General features: G+C 37.3%; 1 protein-coding gene across 3 annotated transcripts in view; it reads left to right on the top strand.

The window, feature by feature from the left end:
* The window catches only part of LOC116849096, a 431,109-nt gene that overhangs the window by 33,532 nt on the left and 375,476 nt on the right, over positions 1–22,101 (top strand). For 2 of the 3 annotated variants that reach the window (XM_032825896.1, XM_032825895.1), the window contains exon 2: positions 10,639–10,855. In XM_032825896.1, coding sequence (XP_032681787.1) covers positions 10,685–10,855 — 171 coding nt within the window. In that variant the 5' untranslated portion in view covers positions 10,639–10,684. Of the gene's footprint in view, positions 1–10,638; positions 10,856–13,024; positions 18,194–22,101 lie in introns of those variants that run through there. The other variant, XM_032825897.1, reaches the window with a different exon arrangement.

Below are 22,101 nucleotides of genomic sequence, written 5' to 3'. Positions count from 1 at the left end.
CACATATGTGTGTGTGTGTGTGCACGTGTGGGCGGTTCTAATTGACCGCGCGAATGTTACATAAAATATCACGGCGAGGGAGGTGGTTAGACCCCCGGGAGCAAGGTCCCACAATTACGATCACCATCTATGCACATGCACGGCATGCAACGCATTGATGCGAGTGTCGAGCGCTGCGTGGCAGTCCGAACGACCGCAATTAACCTTACGTAACTCGGCCTTTCCCGGTGGGTCCTCCTACTCCTTACCCCTCCGTGGCTCTAAAGATAAATTGCGTGTAATGCGTCGATGCATAGACGCAGCCATGCGCGAGCCGCGGCGTCGCTTAACCCTTCGCGCCCCTTCGCGCACATTGTATCGCGTCCGAATGAATTGACGCATACGGAACGGACGATTTTATCACTTGTAATCTCGAGCTCTCGCTTCGTTATGTCTGATACGTGCCGATACATTCGTCGACATAGTTTTTCCAAAGTTCGAGCATTTCCATGGAATTAAGGTAGTTGTATTATAAACCAATTTTTAAGGATTTTTTAGAAATTCTAACAGTATATTTATTAATTGGGATACAATTGATACGTAGGGGAGACCTAGATGCTCTATATTTTAGAATTTTGAACTTACAACTTTTCAGGCAACTAAAAGTTGTTACTGACCGATCAAACATGATAGGTGTAACCTTCCTCTATGTATTGATGACCGCCACGACCCTATTAGCCGTATATTTTTTGTAATAATCAAAATACGAACATGTAGCAACATAACCATCTTGCCTTGATACCGAGTTCAGTTGCCTAATAGCGTAGAGTAAAAGAAGGCCACGTAAAATATATATTCTAATTAGTAGTTCCAGAATCTCCACGAGAGGTTCCACAGTTTTCCTGGCAATCCTTAATTATGACCAACTTTATTTCGCCCACCCACATGCTCTATTTCAATCATTTTATAACTGAAAATTGCATTTTGTTATCATAAATGCATGTATTATACATTTGAAAGAAGTTTCATGCTAGCTAATAACACATCGCTTAATTTTTTCAGTCATGATGGAGAATATTAATACAAAATTTCAAGAGGCTCGAAAATTTACTTTGTTATTACCAAATCAGTTTTCCTTATTTCTTAACTGTAATATTATTCCGATTTTAGTGGAACTTAAAGAAAAGTATTTATGTTCTAATAGGACTATTTTGTGACTTTGAACACTGTCTTTCTTCTCAAGATAAATATTTTAAGATAATTGCCTGAAAAAGGCAAAGATGCCAACATATCTCTAAGGCTATCTAAATCCGGTTTCTTATCATAAAAACTGTGGCTATTTTATATCTGTATAACTAGGTATAAACAACAGTAATTTAATTTTTATGTAATATATATTAACTATTTTTTTCGATGTGTTGATTTTACTCCGAAAGCCAATGTCGAGAGGACACGGAAAATTGAACGTAAAATGCACTTTATGATCTTTTTGTCTACTGATTTAATCTAATCTACCCGTTGATAACGAAGTCGTAGTAATGACTTCGTTTTGATTATGAAACAATCTTGGGGAAATAAATTAACTTTTGTAATTTATTTCCCGTTTTACCTTAATATTATATTTTCGGCATTGTATGTTAATGTATATCCTCTGAATTTTAACAATTAAACTTTCACCTTTGTGAAAATTAAATCTTCGTCATTACTGGCTTCTGAATTATTGAAGTGTGACTCGATCGTGCGGCTTTCAGCGCAGTTACGTAATAACGATTTTTATAATTGTCCTCATTGCTGTTTTCACTATCGCGCATCGGGATGTTTGCGAGAAGACTCGTCAAATCGCCGATCATCTTCGCCCACGCGCGGCGCGAGATCGTACCGCGTGTAAACGGCGACGGGAGCAAAGATCCCGCGGAAGGTAAGAGGTGGATGCACGAGAGAGAGAGAGAGAGAGAGAGAGAGGGAGAGAAAGAGCGTGATAATAACGCGTCGTCGTAAAAAGAGGCGAAAACAGCTTTAAAGCTTCGTTCCGCGTAGCAAATATGTCGTGTGCGGGAACGCTCTCGGCGCCCTTATCGGTCGGATTTACGATTTCGATTAGCATGAGAAGCCGTCGTGTCCGACACCACCTTCCTGGTGGCGTGAAGAGACACTAAAAACAATTATCGCCGACGTATCGCACCTCGGGAAGAGCGGACGTCGACGGAGCAAAAATCTCGCGAATTGAGTTACGGCCGCCCACACACGCGGAAATGTTCGGATATCGCCGGTGTCTAAGTGGCAGGTCAATACGCGCGAGATTGTACGTGGCTTAATGTCCACTTACGTAAGAGTACTTCGATTTCGGTGTACAATGCACATGATTCATATGAAAGTAATGTCGGAATGTATCCTCGTGTATAACACGAGCAAGTTTTTTAATTTTGCACTTTTTTTCCAATATATCTGCGAAAATCGGGGCTAGATAACACGCTTTTTTTTCAAAATTGTGAAGCTACAATTTCTTAGATAATTAATTGGGATTGATTGTAAAAACAAGAAAGAGACAACTTTGATGATGGCACAGTTTTTAAAATTGCTAAATTACAACTTTTTAAACAATTAATTGGAATTGATTGTATAAACAAGAGAGAAACAACCTTCCTTCATGTTCTTGTGCCCAAAATGATCCTGTAAACCATAATGAATGCATTGTTCCGGGTAAAGTTGACTAGTAACTCAGGGTAAGAAGGCCACGTAAAAAACATGGATCCTGATTAATAGTTCTCGGATTTCCGCGAGAAGTCTCCACAGACCTGTCGACCCTTAAACAGTGGTCGACATTATCTTGTCTGTCTATACGTCCGATTTTAATCAACTCACAAATGAAAATTGCTTTTATTATCAGAAACAGCGTCATATACTTACAGGAAATTTTATCCTAACTGATGTAACCCGTCACTTAAGTTTATTCATTCACAAGGGAAAATATTAATACTAAATTTCTCGAGACGCTTGAAAGTGTACTTGGCTGCTCTTAAACCAGTTTCTTTATTTTTTAATTGTTGTTCTGTAACTGAAATGTATAAATGTTATTCCGACTTTAATGAAACTTAGGCCCGTATTCTGAGTTCTCTTTTAACGATAAATGAGTTTCTAAAGTGACTCATAGCCAATCAGAAGGTTTATAAGCCACTTTTAGAAGCTCATTTATCGTTAAAAAAGAACTCAGAATACGGATTTTAGAGAAAAGAACTCACATTTTAAAAGTACCTATTGCGATACATAAATTAAACACAAAACATGCTTCTCTTGGACCAACTAGATCCGGTCTCTCCTATATTCAATTTTATAAATATATTTTGATCGCTTGTATTGAGATGAAATTTTTGTAGAATTCTGTCACATACGCGCCGTGCTATATGTTGGGTGATACACTAACAAGTAAACTTACTAAAGGTTACACTCCAATTTCTTTCTAATTTGGCACAAATGTGGAAGTATAAAAAATATTTAGATCATATTTTTTCATTTTGGCCCACTTTGAGTTTCGGGAGCAATTTATAGCTTTTTAATGTTTTTACTCTTATTATCAAGTGCAACAAAAATGCATAAGAAATAAAATTGAATACAAAATATAGGCGTTTTTGATTTGCTGATTATGAATATAAAGTCAAATATATAAAATTATTTATGTAAATAATAAAATGTTTAAACAAAACATATAAAAAGTTGAAAAAATTATTTATACAAATAATTTCTCGGTTTGGCTGAGATTCGAACCATTTTTGATTAATTTAGCACAGATTTGAAATGTTTTGGTTGGAATCTTGACTAAAGAAATTTAGAATAATTTGTGTCTCAGCTATGCCGATTTTGTTAAAATTATTTAACTATATCTTGTATTCAATTTTATTTCTTATGCATTTTTGTTGTACTTGTTGATGATAAGAATAAGAACATTAAAAAACTATAAATTGCCCATAAAACTCAAAGTGAGCCAAAATGAAAAAATGTGACCTAAATATTTTTTGTACTTTTATATTTGTGCCAAATTAGAAAGAAATCGGAGTGTACTTTTTGGGTAGATTTACTTGTAAGTTCCTAACGTGCGTAAATGGTACAAATTTTAACGCAGAAATTATCTTGAATTTTATATTGCATGTATAAAACTTGGACATTTCAATATTTTACGTGTGAAAACGTTGGTAGTTAATACACGTTGCAATGTCGATCTCCAATCCGTTCCGTCTGTGTTCCTGCGAGCCACCCAGGTGTGAACGCGCCCAGGAGCAAAAGGATTGCGAAGTAAATTACCGGCAATAATTCCCAGCTGATAAGAACGACGCGTGTCTCTCTTTCTCTCTTTCACTGTGTGTGTTTCTCCTTTTCTCTTGCGGCTAGCGCGCAGTTTAATTCAGTTTAACCAACTGGCCGTGTCCGCCTCTCGCAGAATGGCATTCGATTAGGGTGAGGTATCGGTACCGGGAGGCATCGGTATCGTAGTTATTTACGAGGCATTCCGACAGCCCTCACCTACCTATCGCGAGCCACAAATTCTCACGTCCTACAGGCGAGTTCCGCGACTGAGAATCTGAAATTTCGTCGTTTGCCGTCTCCCGGGAGTTAAAAGGCGATAAATGAGACTCAAGGGAAGGATCGCGTATTGTTCACGGATCTCTCTTTGGAGAACTTTCAAACTGTTCCTTTCGCAAGATCCCGGTCGTTAATCTCATTGAAACATCTGGTATTTGAATTTTACGCGATTCTGACTCTTCAACCGCGAAGCCAAACAACTAGGTAGACAAAACGAAAAGTAGATGGGAGAAAAAGAGATGTTTGGTGTATCTTAGGACATGTGTTTCTTTTCGTTGAGATTGCGTGACATTCTCATGACACTTGAGATTACTCACTGTTGGTTCGCTCGTTTTCGACACAATGTGAGGTTGCGATAATTCGTTAGCGCCTCGGCACCTTTGGTGTCCTGGGAAGAAGATCTCGATGTTCACAGGCGCTAATTGCGAATTCACGCGGGACTTACACGCGGCTGTTCTCCGTAGTGTACACGGCGCTTAAGGTGCGACACACACAGACACTTCATCGTTCACCTGTGAAATCACCTGACGTATTGGCTGCCGGCCACGATTAGACATCCGGTGATTTTCTAATATTACGTGTGCGCGGGCAGGCGACTCGTGTTCTCGTGCATGACTTCATTGTTGCCGAGTTCAACGATTGTAACGGCCGCGGCCGTATTGTATTCTTCGGGGCCGGGCTGTGCGATGCAATCGATTCGCAATCTTGCGATCGCCCGCGCGTAGATCTATTGATATATGCACGCGACGAGTCACGGACATCGCGCTGAGATCGGCACGATCGACAGATTTAATTACGCCAATACGATACGACTCGTTGAACGCGTTGCGTAACTTGCGTTAAAGAGCGCGCGCGCGCGCGACGCCGCTTTTATTTTCCTTCTGTTTATTCACGAAGTGAGCCTACGTGAAAGAATGCTCGTGGAGAGATTGGTTAACTTTGAGCAACGTTTTTATCGAGAGAGAAATGCCACTTCGTGGCGTGCGTGGAGAAAATATTGCGGCAAAAATTAGAACAAAATTTTTGCAATCTTGGTCCATGTCGAGTTATGATCGAAATTACTATGTATTTGTTTGATAACATTACGCACGTTTGACTCTTTGCTACAAAATTATTACTTTCATTTAATTACTTCAATTTTTTTATATCGTACAAGTAAATCGTACAAGTAAATTTATTATTTCTTCAATAATTTATACTGCAGTATAGTAATTTATATTGCAGTGTAGTTGAATTTTACGAGAAACATTGTAGAAAGAAGTTTAAATTTAACATTGTTGAAGTTTAATTAAACATTGTAGAAAAAAGTTTTAATTTTAACATAACTTTTATTACAATATTTTCTCCGTGCATATTGCGTCTTAAAAGAGGACTTATTTCAGAATTATTTAACATTCGATCATCTTAATATTTTACTTTCGATCTTTAACTTTTGTTAGCAAAATCTATTAAAATTGTCTAATATGGGGAGGTTTTTTGTAAGAGCTTATAACATTATCCATAATACTATATTTGATTTGGTGAAGGATGTACAATATTTTATGAAGATACATCTATAAAATTATCCTCTTAAACACTCGGAGAGTTCATTTCATGTGCGTTACTTATATGTTAGGAATTGAAATATCCTATTAAAAAAACATTTGCTATGTTTCTAGCAAAATCTGCTACGTTTCTAGCGAAATTTACTATATTCCTTAACAAGACAGACCTTACTGACAATCTGTCCTAAATTATTAAGAATGTAATGAAATTAAAAAGAATTTATATGAAAGAGAAAACTGTAATATTCTCTCCGTGTACTATATTTTCTCCGTGTATATGATCGTAAGTCATCTTGAAATTATCGCGGAAAAATTGGCGGAAGATCTCACGAGATAAGATAAATTATATTTTTCATAGCGTGCGCGTGCGTGTGTGAACAGTTAATAACGTTGTCTCGAAATTAATGCATCATGGTAACTCAGCTGTAAGATATAATCGATCGCACCAGAGATTTTTCCCAGCAGTGATAGAAATCGATAGAGTGTTTTACGTAACAGATTACGAGGATCGTTTTGCAATAATAATAAAACTCGATAGAGCCGTATTAGACTAATAGATAAGATCGCGTTACCCCCCGACGCGCATTTTTCCATGCACGTGAGTATAGATACGCATTACGATAAAGTCATATACGGTAGTCGAGAGCGAGTACAAAATGTAATGTTAATTATTATTAGCGAGATCGCCGGAGCGTAAAAGCTACGCTCGTATTTTAGTTTCACTATCGCGCTTGTCTCGATGCCATTAGCGTAAAGTCTCGGGCAGAAATATCAATCCGTGGCCGCGCCGCGCCGCGCCGCGTTTCCGCCACAGCTTAACGAAATGAGAGAAATTATTCCGCTAGACTGCGCTTTATAGTTACTTCGCGCTCCTTTTGTCACTTTGCATCGAAGGAATCACTTCATCCGCTTTAGAATACTAGAGTATTTACTTTTGCGGTGAATAGATATTTCCGACACCTTAATAGAGGAGGCATTCATGTCCGACGTGTTTCCGCATTAATTTAAAGTTGAAAAATCTTGAAAACATTTATGTAACTTCTCCCAAGTAATAGATTATAGAATAATAAAAAAAAACACAAAATAATGTACACACTGTATATGATTTTTCAATTGTTTTTTTTAACAAGAATCTGTGAAAGAAATTACTTTGCTCAAAAAATTATAACTCGTATAATTTTGCTTTAAAAAAGAAATAGATTTAGGGCTTTATATTTATATTAATAAAAAAGGAAATAGTTTATTATAGTATCTTGAAAAAAAATTGAATTTTTCGGCAGATAAACATTGTATATTTTTGAATAAGAAAATGCAAGACTAATATAAAAAAAAAATTTTTACGTACTATACAAAAATAAAGAAAATATACACAGAGAAAGATCATTCTATTGAGAAAAAAAGCGATTACTCAGTTTATTTTCCTTTTTTTAAGTAATAGTTGTATTCACAAAGAATATCTTCTTGATAACTTCTTAAAATATACTGGATGATTAATTTTAGAGAAGCTCACTGTAATATGTTCAAAGAAGAATTTACTTTTTTTATAAGAATATTATAAAATATTATAAAATTTTGTCGAAGAAATAGTTCGTTATTTCGTTTCTATGCAGTAAGTAAATCGAAATTTTAATTTAATATCCTTAATGCCAAATCTACTAGAATTTAGAATGTATTAAAGTAGAATTGAGAATAAATTTAATGCTTATGATGAACTTGTTTTACTAATATATAAACTTATAAAATATTTAAAATTCGTAACATTTACTTGAATGCAGTATGTATTTTTCTGCGATAAATAAGGAACACAAGAAATCGGGAAAGAAACATATATATGCAAAAACTTTTTTAAACATTTCTGCCCAATTTAATAACCTTGTCAAAAATATCGTTTTGGTTAGTTAAATGTATTAAAATGACTTGAAAAATTATTGAAATATAAAGACGCAGATTTTCACTTAAAAAGTATGCGTTAAGTGAATAGGAAGATTACTCGTGTCTAGGATTGATTTGCTCCAGTTGCTATTCAAACGATAACTGACGAATTTTGCTGTTATTGAGTCTCAAAAGTGCCGTTGCTAATTTTTCTTTTAGAATACACATGAAGTTTTAGAAATTTCGGTATTAGCAGAAATGTAAAGTTGTTAAAAGTTATTAAAAGCCTGGATACAAATAATTCCTTAATTTACTTTACTATACTGATCTATGAAAACTCAGAAAGATTAGAGAAATACACACCCATAAAATTTAATATACCATCTGTTCTGCACGTGTTGTGTAATTTTTTTTTTTCACGAATAATGAAACGTTGAAGCTCACATTAATCGTACTGATCGTGTTTCATCGCGAAATCTAATTTTCTGTTCGTGAGTTAATGGCCGATACCGTATAATAACGTTCACGAGAGAACCAACGCACACGCGAGGCACGAGAGAATACCGTACCGGTACCACATAACGATACCGTACACCGATACCGTGTAACGTCCACGAAAGGACCCATTATGGTAACTTTTCCCTAAGAGTGAAAACGTGAAAAGTGAAAAATTTTACGTGAACTCGACTTCAGCAATTGTGTAACTTCTCGAGCAATGGAGATGTGAAAATTCTTATACGAACCAATGGAAATGTAAAATTTTCTTTTCACTTTTCACAAATTTACGTAAAGGAAGAAGATAATGTAGGCTAAATAACTCCAGAAATATATTGTTCATGTGTTTTTTTTTAGTATTTATCATGAGACGAATATCAAGTATAAAATTGCGAAATGATCCTTTTAGAAAATAAATATTTTTTCCTGAGTTTTATTAAAATCGAAATAATATTACAGTTAAGGAATAGAAAAAAAATTGATTTGGTAATAGCAAAGTAAATTTGCGAATCTCTCGAGATTTTATTAACCTGTCATTGGAAAGATAGAATTTGATGAATTTTAATTTTTATAATTTTCCATATCTTATAATATATCTCATAATTTTGTGGAATATTGAAATTTCATAGCAGCCAACAGAAAAAAATTCTAAAGATGTTACGAAGATTTAAAGAGAACGAAATAGAATGCATGAGGTCTCTCTGAATTCTGATGACAGATTAGTATTCTCCATTGTGACTGAATGAAACTAAGCGATGTATTACTAGCAAGAATGAAATTTACAAATGTATGATATATTGTTTCTAGCAATAAATGCAATTTTTATTTATAAAATGATTGAAATAGAGCATACGGACGAGGTGGCTTTCTTTACCCTGCGTTTATTGGGCAACTGAATTCAGTATTAGGGCAAAATGGCTGCACGTTTGTTATTACAAAACAAAATATAACAGGGTCGTGGTGGACATTAATACATGGAAGAAGATTGCTTCTATTATATTTATACAGTTAGTCGCAACAATTGCCTGAGGTTGTAATTTCAAAATATTAAGATATGACATCTAGCTTCTACATAATCGATACTCAGACACGAAAACAGCCACGGCTAGTGGTCATCGCAGGCCGCGTTTTTCAATACTTACATGTCAGGGAAAATACTTTTTATCCGTCAAAAAAGGGCAGAAGACCGAGGGAGAGCAAGAGATCATCGCGAACTTACGCGACACGGTCACAAGCGGCGAGGAAGAGAATACAAAGTGCAGCGCTAATTCCAGATTAGCCTCCTCAAGTTCGGCCGAGGCGGCTAATCTGCGAAATATAATTAGCCGTAGTGAGTAACGCTCTCTTGGTGTGGTCGCTAAATTTAGCCAAATGCAATCATAACAGCGCAGGTGGTCATTTTACCCTTTTCAAGTGTTTGACAAGCCGAGATTATACGGACCGCGCGCGACGCGGCTGCGGTGAGTCACGGCGGGGCTAATTATAATGCCTTTGCGAGAATACACCCGTAGGTCTCTCTCCTTTCGTCTTTTCGCCCTTTTCTCGTTCTCGATTAAGCACCCGTCGCCGTGCGCGTTATTATTTCTTTATTGTGTTACTTGCTCGCTAGCGTGATTAATCGGTTGCGTATCGGTTTTATAATAGGTGAGATGTTCATCGTCTTCTAGACTTCGAATACTCTTACGGTATTAGATGGTAATAATAGATGCGCAGAGTAATTATTTAAACCGCGATGTTGAATTTCGTTTAGTCTCGTCTTTGTACTTACACAGTTACCGCCTGTTTTAAATATTAATTATAAATGTAATGTTTAAAACAGATAAATTGTGTGAAGTTTTTATTTTATTATGTGACAGATTGGTGGACTTAACTTTGAAAATAAGAATGTGAAAGCCGGAGAACTCTTTGTGAGTCTTAATTTGTTTAGGAAACAACGTTTATAAATTTATGTCTAGATTCTAAAGGCTAAATAAAATGATAAATTTTCCTTCATTAATTTTTGAGCAAGCCACACGTTCGTTACACAGCATGCTTAGATTGCTCATTGTCCATATACATATCATAAATAGTTTACGTTATCTTCGCGTATAGATGCAGTGGTATCATAAGTTACGCGTAAACGCTGGACTTTGATTTTATTGTTGCTAACGCATAGTTTATGATGCGATTTCAGGTGCACGAGAAAATGCGTGTAAGGTCGTCGAGGTGACCGCGTGAGCATGGAGACCGTGCAAGAAGGTGGCGGCCGTTTGCAAAACGGCTCGGCCGTCACGAAGACGCCGAATCGTTTGAAGATCGTGGAGAGCGATGAAGACGACAAGGTGACGAGCGACAGGGCAATGGAGATGGATCCGTACAGGGAACTGGAGCTCTATCTCGCCAAAGTTAACGTGAGTTGAATGCACACTTTTCTTACATTTCTATATTCTGTTTCACATTTCACAACATTTATATATTTCTATATTCTGTTCATTGCAAGAAACTATTAGGGAGACGCATAACTTTACCGGCAAAATATTAACATTTTTTACAAAGTTTACTTCGTATTGATTGCATAGAATTGCGAATGCTTTTGCACAAGACGCAAAAACTTTTGCAATAAAAGACGCAAAAATCGACTGCAGTTTTGCTTATGTGATGAACTGTGAAAAGAACTATTTATATTCCTGTATTCGAGTTTTAAGAAATACCAACTAGTATTTTCGCCGCTTCTATGTCTTCTCCCTCGAGACAGACTCCAGAACTACTGTTATCATGGACATGATTCTTTTTGTCATATCGACGTAAAGTAAATGCCTGTTTTACTTAACCAAAATCACGGACGAAATTTCGAAACGATAGAAAACGTCGAAGTAAAAAATAGAAAATATAGATGTCTTAAAGTAATTTATATAATACACGGTGAGATTTTTCCAATGAAACAAAAAAATTACATACAATTCTCAGGCACAAACTTTAGTAATGGTCAACAAATATCTCATTTTCTGTTCCCTGATTTTGGTATTAAACTTCCAGAAACTAGTTTGACGATCTAAAGGTGTAGTTGAAGCAATTAAATCTTGATTCTATACATTTAATTTTATATAAATTATTTCCTAATTGTCACTTTGACTCGCATTATTTGAACAATTACTAAACTTTGGTGCCTGCTTCCTTCTTTCAGTGCATATTCATTCACATATGAATCTCCATATTCGAAAGTCTCGTTCCACTTTTATTCCGTGCGCGATTGGGCACGCTATTCTCTATGTCCGCTATCAAAAGCGCATTCATGTCAAATCGTCAAAAAGGTTTCGGCGCAATCCGGACTCGGAATCTCCGCGCGTGCATGAGAGGCAGCAGGAGGAGGCGGATGTTGATGAGGAAGATCGACCGGCGCTGAATCGAGCGAGGGCCGCGAGTGAAAAATTGACGCCCACTTTCTCCTTACGATAATCGATTCTGATTCCGTGGAACCGACTGTGCTCGGCTACTTCGGGCCCGAAACGGAAGATTCGAGCGGTGAAAGGAATCGCGGCGCCGTGAGCTTCGCCCGTAATATTCCTCATTATCGAGCGGATCGCCGTAAGAGCGCGGATGATTTCTCCCGCCTGACGGGCCGAGCCGAGCGGATAACCCCCGTGTCTTGATCGATTCCTCGTCCTTCTCAATTAAACGAGTTATTCGATCCGATTTGAGTCACGCGTGCCTCGCGCTCGACGCACACAGGCACACAGATCGTCTTGAAATCTCGCCGCTGATCCGCGTCTCTTCTTTACACGACGCACAGTGTGATATTTTCGCAATCTAGGTGGACAAAATGAAAATTTTTTATTAAATCATAAAATTAATAAAACATTAAATTTTAATTGTAAATAGATCATATTTAAAGGCCCCATAATTATTTTTAAAGAAAATAAGAGGAACATATAATAAATGGATTTGAAACTTCTGCTGTTTGGGTCGCAAGAAAACAAACACCTATGAAAGCGCGTCATTCATTTCAACTTCATTTACCGATAGCATTGTGACTGTACTGTAAAATAATATTAGTATGATATTATTGCATTCTTAACTTATCAAGATACACTTACATATTTTTATATATTTTCTAATGCTAATTTATTAACTCTCTAAATTCTTTTAAAGTTTAAAACTAACATGTATTACTCTCTTTATTGTCACATTATAAATATGTTTATAACATATTATACCGCATTATACCGTGTTGGGACAAATTTTACGTTAAACCTGATTCCTTAAGCTGTACAAATCGCGAAACTTTTGTTGCGCATATTTGCGAATTCAATTAATATAAATTAATGAACAATTAGTAAAATGTATCATAGATATACGTGGATTTCACTACACGGAACGGAGATACGGATTGTAATATACAATCCGTTAATTAGTTTACATTTTAGAAAACTTAGTGGGTTAATAAATTACTATTAAATTTTTTAAAAATATATATTGTGACGTGGCAGCCGTGGAGGCGCCCGTCACCAGGGAAAACGAAACAATCTCGCGAATTCCCTGGTGACGGGCGCCTCCACGGCTGCCACGTCACAATATATATTTTTAAAAAATTTAATAGTAATTTATTAACCCACTAAGTTTTCTAAAATGTAAACTAATTAACGGATTGTATATTACAATCCGTATCTCCGTTCCGTGTAGTGAAATCCACGTATATCTATGATACATTTTACTAATTGTTCATTAATTTATATTAATTGAATTCGCAAATATGCGCAACAAAAGTTTCGCGATTTGTACAGCTTAAGGAATCAGGTTTAACGTAAAATTTGTCCCAACACGGTATAATGCGGTATAATATGTTATAAACATATTTATAATGTGACAATAAAGAGAGTAATACATGTTAGTTTTAAACTTTAAAAGAATTTAGAGAGTTAATAAATTAGCATTAGAAAATATATAAAAATATGTAAGTGTATCTTGATAAGTTAAGAATGCAATAATATCATACTAATATTATTTTACAGTACAGTCACAATGCTATCGGTAAATGAAGTTGAAATGAATGACGCGCTTTCATAGGTGTTTGTTTTCTTGCGACCCAAACAGCAGAAGTTTCAAATCCATTTATTATATGTTCCTCTTATTTTCTTTAAAAATAATTATGGGGCCTTTAAATATGATCTATTTACAATTAAAATTTAATGTTTTATTAATTTTATGATTTAATAAAAAATTTTCATTTTGTCCACCTAGATTGCGAAAATATCACACTGTGCGACGGGTCGTTTCCTCAGTGTGCCATAATACTGCTCACTCGGCGGCACCGAGGCGGTACCGATCATCGACTCTTTATCGATCGTTTCGTCGATCGCCAGGCCTCGCCGAGTCTTACGACAAATCGAACGCGACGTCGACGGGTCCTCACCGCGAAGTCCTCCCACGGCACGTCCCAAGTAGTTTCTCGCTTCGTTCGGCATCCCCGTGTCGCTTTCCGTGTTTCTCTTCCCGGCCCTGTTGATACATCTGTTTTAGAGACTTTACGCTAAACGGCCCCAATGGCACCCGAGAGTACGAACCGGTTCTTGTTTGCGAATTCGCGTAAGCCGCGCGTTCGGCTACAGGTGTCACCGTTGCATTCCCGCGTGACTGGTATAAATATTCATTAGCCGCGTAGCGGATATACACTCGCGAAATGCGCTTAGAGAGGGCCGGCTAACGCGTCGGGTAAGTATCGTCGCTATTCTAATGCTAACTGCATGGGGCTGAATATAATGGCGTATTATCTCGCCGTACAAACCGCATGCGTGCCGGCAAAGTATATTCGCGTGTATTCCGATATTAAATATGCAAATAATATCGACCGCAAGATTTACCGTTAGCGCTTTTCCTCGGACCGGCGTGGTTTTTCGCGAGTGTTGTCGCTTCGCGTTCCGAAGATCATTCCGTGATTGTGCGCACAGAGATGCGCGTATGTGTGTATGGTATACACGAGAGAGATAAAAAGAAAGAGATAGGAAGAGAAAAGCTTCATCTATTACTCGCTCTGGGACAAATCCCTTCAAGATAGATACGCACCAAGCATATCGAATTTGTTGCGGCATTGAACCTCGCTCAAGAAATAAAGTTACAGTTGATTAATTGTGAAGGTCACAAATTAATTTATTACCTAATAAATCAGTAGCAACTCTTGTGCCTTTAAGTAGTGTATCACACAATAGGAAACCGCGAAATTGAGATCTCTGACAGGACTTTATACAGAGTACAGCCAACGAAAAGTATCTTCTTCCATTTTTAAAAAGAATCCATTTTTAACTAAGATAGTTTTATAGTATGGAGTCATATGTTCACCCTTTCTTATTTGAAAAGAAGAGAAAAGAGAGAAAGAGAGAAAGAGAGGGGAGAGAGGTTACTAGAGTAGGTAATTTTAGATTAGTTAAAATATTCTGAGTAATTCCAGATTAAGCTGGATACATTATATTAATAGTTCGCATAAATTCTGACGATTTGACCGGAGATACCGCGGTAGTTCCGCCAAGTTCGCCAGCCTCGTGTTCTGAATACGCGTTCTCGTCGCGCTCATATCGCCAATTCGATTATCAGCTGTTGCTACAGATTACCGTCGCGTCGTACGATCGCGACACGGCGTTTGCTCGTTTTGATCGGACGCGCGTCGGTTCCGCGTCGTCCTTCGACGGTGCATCGCGAGTGCATCGGTGCATGTCGATGCAGCGCAAGCAAACAAGAGGAGTCCCGTCGTCCTGCGAGAGGAGCAGCGCGAGGGAGGCGGCGAGCCGATGGCGGTGGCTCGTCGTTAAAACTAGTTGGCGCGGAAGTCGCCTCTCAGCCTCCTACTATTTCTCAGATAGTGCCTGCGAGTGCTGCTACCGGTCGGCACGCGGTGTACCTTAACGTGGTCTTTACGAGAAACTTATAGCCCCGATGTAATCGGTACCCAATATCGTTTCCAGATGAAAGATCGACCACTTATCGGCTAACGAGTGATCCGAGCTTCAAAGCTCCCACAGATCTATCCGCGTATCATCTTCTGATACGGGTAAGGTAAAAGTACCCGGATACGTATTTAATTCTGGGCATTTTTATCTTTTAATATGGTGCTCTCTTCTCTCTGGATATTTAACCCTCCAACTGACAACCAGCTTCATTTGTGTTCGTGCCATTCTAAAAGGTGCTCGTTCTTCGGAACATCTTTGTTGAAAAATTATTAAGAATAAAGGACTTAGCAATCTATTTTTCACAAGAAAGTTATGTGGTCTTCAAGTAGAAAGGTAAAAGAAGTTACAATAATTTTGAAAGATTTTTTCGAGCACTTCAAAGGGAGAAAAATCGAGTAAGACATTAATGATCCTGGTTACCAATCTAAAAGAAGCAGAATATATTGTCATCTGGAGAGTTAGACTTTACATGGAATGTATATATACACATATTGAATATTTGTATACGGGAAACTGATGCAAGATAATACACTTAAGAATTTTGAAGTTACAACTTTCAGGCAACTAATTGGTTAGGTCTCTATGTTTTTATGCCAACAACTATACTGTAAACTGTATATTTTGTTCTAATAATCCAAATTCGAATATGTTGCAACGTGACCATCTTATCCTGATAGTGTCAAGTTGGCTAGCAATACAGAATAATGCAGGATTCATATTACTCCGATATCTAATAGAAAAATTTGACCAACTAGCCCCAGTCTCCCTTATTTTGTATTGAAAGCTTTAAATATTTATTTATGTAAAATAAAGTTTTAAATGTTTGCATTCAAGGACCAAAACAATACATAAGAAGGGATGTTGATAAGAAGGAATCCAGTGTTAGATATGCGTTCAATATTGATACTTTTATCTTAACCGATATTATTCCGTGAGAAATACCGATGCCTCAAGTGTCACGACGATCTCGATATTAAAAATCGCGATTGCAATTCTAGTTGCATTTTTTTCTTCGGTTGATTATCGTGATAATCGAATCTCCCCGTAGTGACTTTGTAGCTACGTATATACGATTAATTGGAAAAACGTAAAAATCAAAGGATATATTAAAATGTTAATTAAATAAGGACGTTCTCTCCGCGCGTGTGTTAACAAACCTCCAGACATGCGCCGCACGCTCACTCATTACCTTTATTTATCTTATCTTTGGATCTCGTGCAAGACCTAATGATGCAATTAATAGTGTTAGCGTTTCGTGGCCGTGCGTGCGTGTCGAATGTAGCGTTTCGCGTTTTTTCCGCAACGACGAGCGAGGGAGTGCGACGCTCGGCGTTCTCCCAAGCCGAAAGACAGATGACACAAACGGATCTTCCTCTTCGTCCGCCTGCGCGCCCTTTTTTTTGCATTCCGCCGTGCAAGGTGCTTTTTTGCCTTTTGGCTTGATCGTGTGAACTGGAAGACATTTGTCAACCAAACGCGGATAAAAGAAGTCGCACTCACGCCCGATCCCGTCCGCAATCCCCCTTGACTTATCGAGTCGAGATTTTGGTTATACATTAACTTTTTCGTTAACTTAAAGGGAGAATAGAGCGCCTCGAGATGTGTAACATTATGTACACTGAAAGAAAAATCTGGTAATAGTTAATAAATCCATTTGGTTAAATATTTCAGTGCAATATTTAGTGAATACTAAATATGGTAATAGTTACTAACTGTTTTGTAATAATTACAAAATAAGTAATAAAATCTTCAATTAAGTTGATGAAATAATTTTGTAATAATTACCAAATGGTTTGATAATTACTAAATTATTTGATAAAAGATCTGTTCTAAGATATATTACATCAATCTAATCTCTAGTGAAAAGTATTTGCTAAACAATATGATTTTATTTAACAAATTGCTTGCAGATACGTACCACATAAAGTGATAATAGTTACCAAGCCTTGCGAAAGCTATTTGCTAATATTTACTAAATTATTTGGTTATATTCATTTATGTTAAATTAAGTTGAAACTATTTCACCAAAACATTTGTAACTATTATCCATGCTGGGTAGATATTATCAAATCTTGTTTTCAGTGTAGGCTATTTTAATTTGTTTTTTTTGACGTTGCAAATAATTACTTACTACTGTTTTCCTCATGGCAAGGTTTAGGCATATATATTCCAGAATTATTTAATATTTGGTTATTTCTATATTTCATCTTATATAATCTTTTTTTAGTTAAAAAAAATTCATTATTTATAGTCTTCAGTTAAGTTTTAAGATACCTTCTTTTGCGATGTTTCAACCCAGAATAACTTATAGAACAGAAGTGAGTAAACAACTTTCTTAAAATTCAAAATAAGTTTTGCGTAATGTTTCGAGAACGTTGTTGTGATCTCTCGACTACTAAGATTATGTTATTGACTGACGAGCGACGGCAGTTGACGATTGGCGAGAGGTGACTTTGGTGCAAATTGTTTTGGGACTCTCGCGCGTCGCGTACTTTTCCGTGAGCGAATTATTATGTCTCGGGCCGACAGACATACTGTGACGTGGAGTACGTTATTTACACAATTTCCGTCCGGAGATTAAAATATATCGACGACTCTGAAAATATTAAATCTGACTGTCGTCGGCATCGCGTTAACTCACGCGTGTTTCTCGTATCGAATCGTATCTACGCGAGTGTCAGTGTAAGTGCTAGTGTTGCGAGTATTACTACGCCCCACGGCGAAATAGCCAGGAGCAGGATGTTAGATCGGGAAGCTGGGATGGCGAACGCAGGATACCGCGACGCGCGTATCGACACATCATATTTGCAGGTGCGTCAAACTATTTATCACGCAGGATGTAGTGATTTTAACGGAAGTTTAACGGACATATCGAGAATGGCGAGATGTCAAAATTTATATCGGTACTCATAGTCTATTATTGTTTAATGAATAATCATGGTATTACATATGAATCTCTGATTATTCGTCAATATGTACTTAATATTAATTGAAATACAGCCAACAGTGCATGAATATAAATTTGTAATTAATTGTGTTTTCAATCGAAGACTGTAATTAATTTACATCTATGAATATCGGTTTTAGAATGTAGGTTTCGTTATTTTGTGCGTCTAATAATATTTCTTGAACTGTAAGTTCCTTTTTGAATCTGCGAAATTTTCTTTTAGCCTCGTTATTGTACCGAGTCTAAATTTAAGTCTCTGTTAGTGCACAACTATTATATTTGGCCTTACAATTTCTACTTTCTCTTTCGAATATCCAAATTGCACCGAAATTTCTAATGCCAATAAAAGGATAATAAGGAAAACGTAGTAAGTGAATAAAGTTTGTTGTGTTTGATTTGTCATTGATTCCATCGTTCATTCATATTAATTATTTAATATTTGCTTGTCGCACATGTTCTATCTATAGAAAAGTTAAGTTCTATAATTAACACATCAAAGAGAGAACACAATTAATTACAGATTTATATTCAATAAGTGATCACTTGCACCCAATATCTGCACGCAGAGAGAATTTGGCAAAAATGAAAATGTTATAATCGAGGAATAGATCGACATTCTGCAACTATTCCAAAAAGATACAATCTCATTCTTAGCAGAAACCTCTTATGTGTGGTTTCAAGAGGATTCTTCCTGAAACAAAAGGACAGTATTCTAAGTATAATAATAAATGGAATATTTTCTTTGTGGTTTTAAAGGAAGAATCCTCTTGAGACCATAAAAGAATTCATAAAAGAATTAAAGATAATATTATATTATTTTGGAGGTTTATTTCATATGTGCTATTTATATTTTACGAACTGAAATGTGCTAAAAAATTTGCTATATGTCTAACAAGATTTATGTTCTTTAGAAAAATTGACAGTCTATTCCTGCACAACTAGAAACATGGTAAAAGATGCGGCCAAGTTTTATCTCTTTTCCAATGAATTTTGGGAAACTTTGAATACCCCAATAAATGATACATCGATTTGAAGCTCAGGACAAATAGATATTATAAGAATATACAATCTCAATATTATTTTTGTATCATTCTCTGATAACACGTAAAAAATTCACGTATATAGCATCTATGCGAAATTGCAAGCTTTTGACCGTTGATCTCCTAAACGAATCCAAGAATAATATCGAGACTTTATATTCTTAATCTATATTCCACATAAGCTTCAAATCGATGTATTATTGGAATATTCAAAGTTTTTGAGAAAGGGACGAGATATTTATGAGCGCTTGACCGCACTGTTTAAAAGAATTTATATGAAAGAATAAGCAATATTCTTTTTGTGTATAGTGTTATATCTCGGAATTCCCCCTTTTTCTCGATAAAAATATGCAAAGCTGATGTTGCATTAAAATTTTGACTCGGGTCTTCGCGATGATGGGCGAGTTTACTTTCGGACCGCTTCTCTCTGTCGATCGTTTCGATCGACTGCTTGGACATTAACGAAGGAATGTAGACTGTGATCCTATTGAAGGTTAAATTCGGAGGGACCACTTGAGTAATAATAACCGCCGGATCGTACGGCGACTGCCTCCAACGGGTTGGGTAAACATCGGCGATTTATCGTCACGGTGAACGACGAGCATTGCGCAAATGGTGGTTATTATTGTCGAAATGATTCAGTGGAGTGATCAATAATAAAACCAATCGCTACGACACGATATATGGCAACAGATAATAGTTATCGCTCAGCGATAATGCGCTTCCGACTCGGTCGCGAACTCGTATTTGTTGCATTACGGCGACCGTTAGGATGCAAATCGTCGCGCGATCATTAAGATTACCTACGGTCATTCTGTTAATTGCGCGGCTTAAGATTCGAGATTTATTAAGTCTAAGATAGGGAGAAGGTTCTCGACGATGTCGCGAGTCACATTTTATATGCGACATGCCGTCGTTCATTGGTAAGCTTACCAATTACTGGGTCAAGCTTTCCAGGGTTTGGGTTAAACAGGATCTGTCTCGCTTCCTCTTGTGCGCTCGCGAGAGAAACGGACCGACTGATCTAATCGGGATATACCAGCGACCGGACCGATCGTGGAAACTTGTTTTGCGCCTCAGAAATGTGTGCCAAATTTAGCGTCGCAATCGAGCCGAGTCGTCGCCGTGTTTATGGCGATTCCAACGTGCATCCCCGGATCAGCATTCGGTCTTCCGTGTATTTGGGTTCTCTGCGCGACGAAATCCGCGCAATCGAAATAATTGCGATAATTAAGGTGGTTGTGTCATAAACCAATTTTTTTAGGATTCTTTTTAAATTCTAACAGTATATTAACCGAAATACGTTCGATTGTATGTGCAATTAAGAAAAGATTAGCCATGCCGAAGCTGATGTATTGAAGTCAAAGTTAGCACTGTTTACATGTAGGGAAGACTTCTCAAATTTTGTCCAAATTTTTTCAATTACTTTTGAAATACGAATAATATCTTAAGGATGCCTTAAGATTATCTTAAGGATTACCGTCATAATAATAATAATAATAATAATCTTTTGTTGGGTGTATACATGATGAAGAAGCGGAACTGCATTCCACGCGAAACATAATTTTTATTTTTAGAAATTATACTTGAGAATTTTTTTTAGTATAGAAACGATCTGCATCATACGATGAAGTTGCGTCTTTTTCGGGATACCATTACGCGAGTGGTTATAAAGTCAAGGTTGAATACCCCAATTTACATTGAGACCGCCGTCACTTTTATATCCGTATCCTATCAGCTTCTTGAACGTTGATTGCATACATATATCTGCGCGTCAGCTTGTGAATCTCCGTTTCTTTTCATTGCATGACACGAGATTTATCGGCGTCGTAGAAAATCACGAGGGTATCCCATGTACAGGCGGAATAAGCAAGATGTGGAACTCGTCCCCCTTTTTTCTGACCCCCGTCATCCATTTAGATCACCGGAGCTTCCCGCCTGAAAAGGCATTCAATCGATGATATCATTGTGATGACGTGACCCTAAAATAGACGTCAGTGATACGAGTCGGGCGCGCCGATATCGGCACGAGAGATCGAAATCGAGTGTAGATTTCGTGCATCGACGCCCACGCGTATTTCCACGCCGGGAGATACATTCGTCGTCGATCGGGCACCGGTAGATCGTGAGATCACTTTCGACGACCCACTGACAGCGGAGAGTGCATACTCGCGGGAGAGCATCGCGCGCTCTCCGCCGGGCGTGCCATTCTCAACCGCAAGCCTTTCCTCGCATTATGCGGTCGTTAAGTAATGATCGCGCGAGTTCGCGGATCGAGGTCCCGGTAATCGCTTGCATCGCGAGCCATTCGTAGGCGTGATAGAGACTACTGTTCTCGAGAAGTGCGTTCTTAACGGGAATTACTTTTCGATCTACCATCAGACACATCATCGGAGAAGAGGAGGAAGAAACAGAGAGACAGAACTACGGTACATGTGTTGTATAAAATAGCGCGAGATTGGGCGAAACTAATTTTGACCGAGATTACTTTAATTTTTCGACTCTCGTCGAAACGTGGCTCGAAACGTGGCGAGCCGTCCACCTCATGAATGATTTTTTTAGAATAATTCTGTCAGAAAATTTTGATTATTTTTGTGGATTTTTCTGGTTGACTTTTAGGTTATAAGCTTTTGTTTGAGACAAATAAATGCATGACATTTTGAAGAAAATATAACTCATTTATTCGAGGCGAGTCATTCGCGTCCTCTTGGCAACTTATGTTTGGGAAATTA

Source organism: Odontomachus brunneus, unplaced genomic scaffold, assembly GCF_010583005.1.
Source record: "Odontomachus brunneus isolate Ranch 3 - 2012 unplaced genomic scaffold, Obru_v1 Obru_scaffold_106, whole genome shotgun sequence".
NCBI classification, from domain to species: Eukaryota; Metazoa; Arthropoda; class Insecta; order Hymenoptera; family Formicidae; genus Odontomachus; species Odontomachus brunneus.
This window is presented reverse-complemented; position numbering and strand designations above follow the sequence as displayed.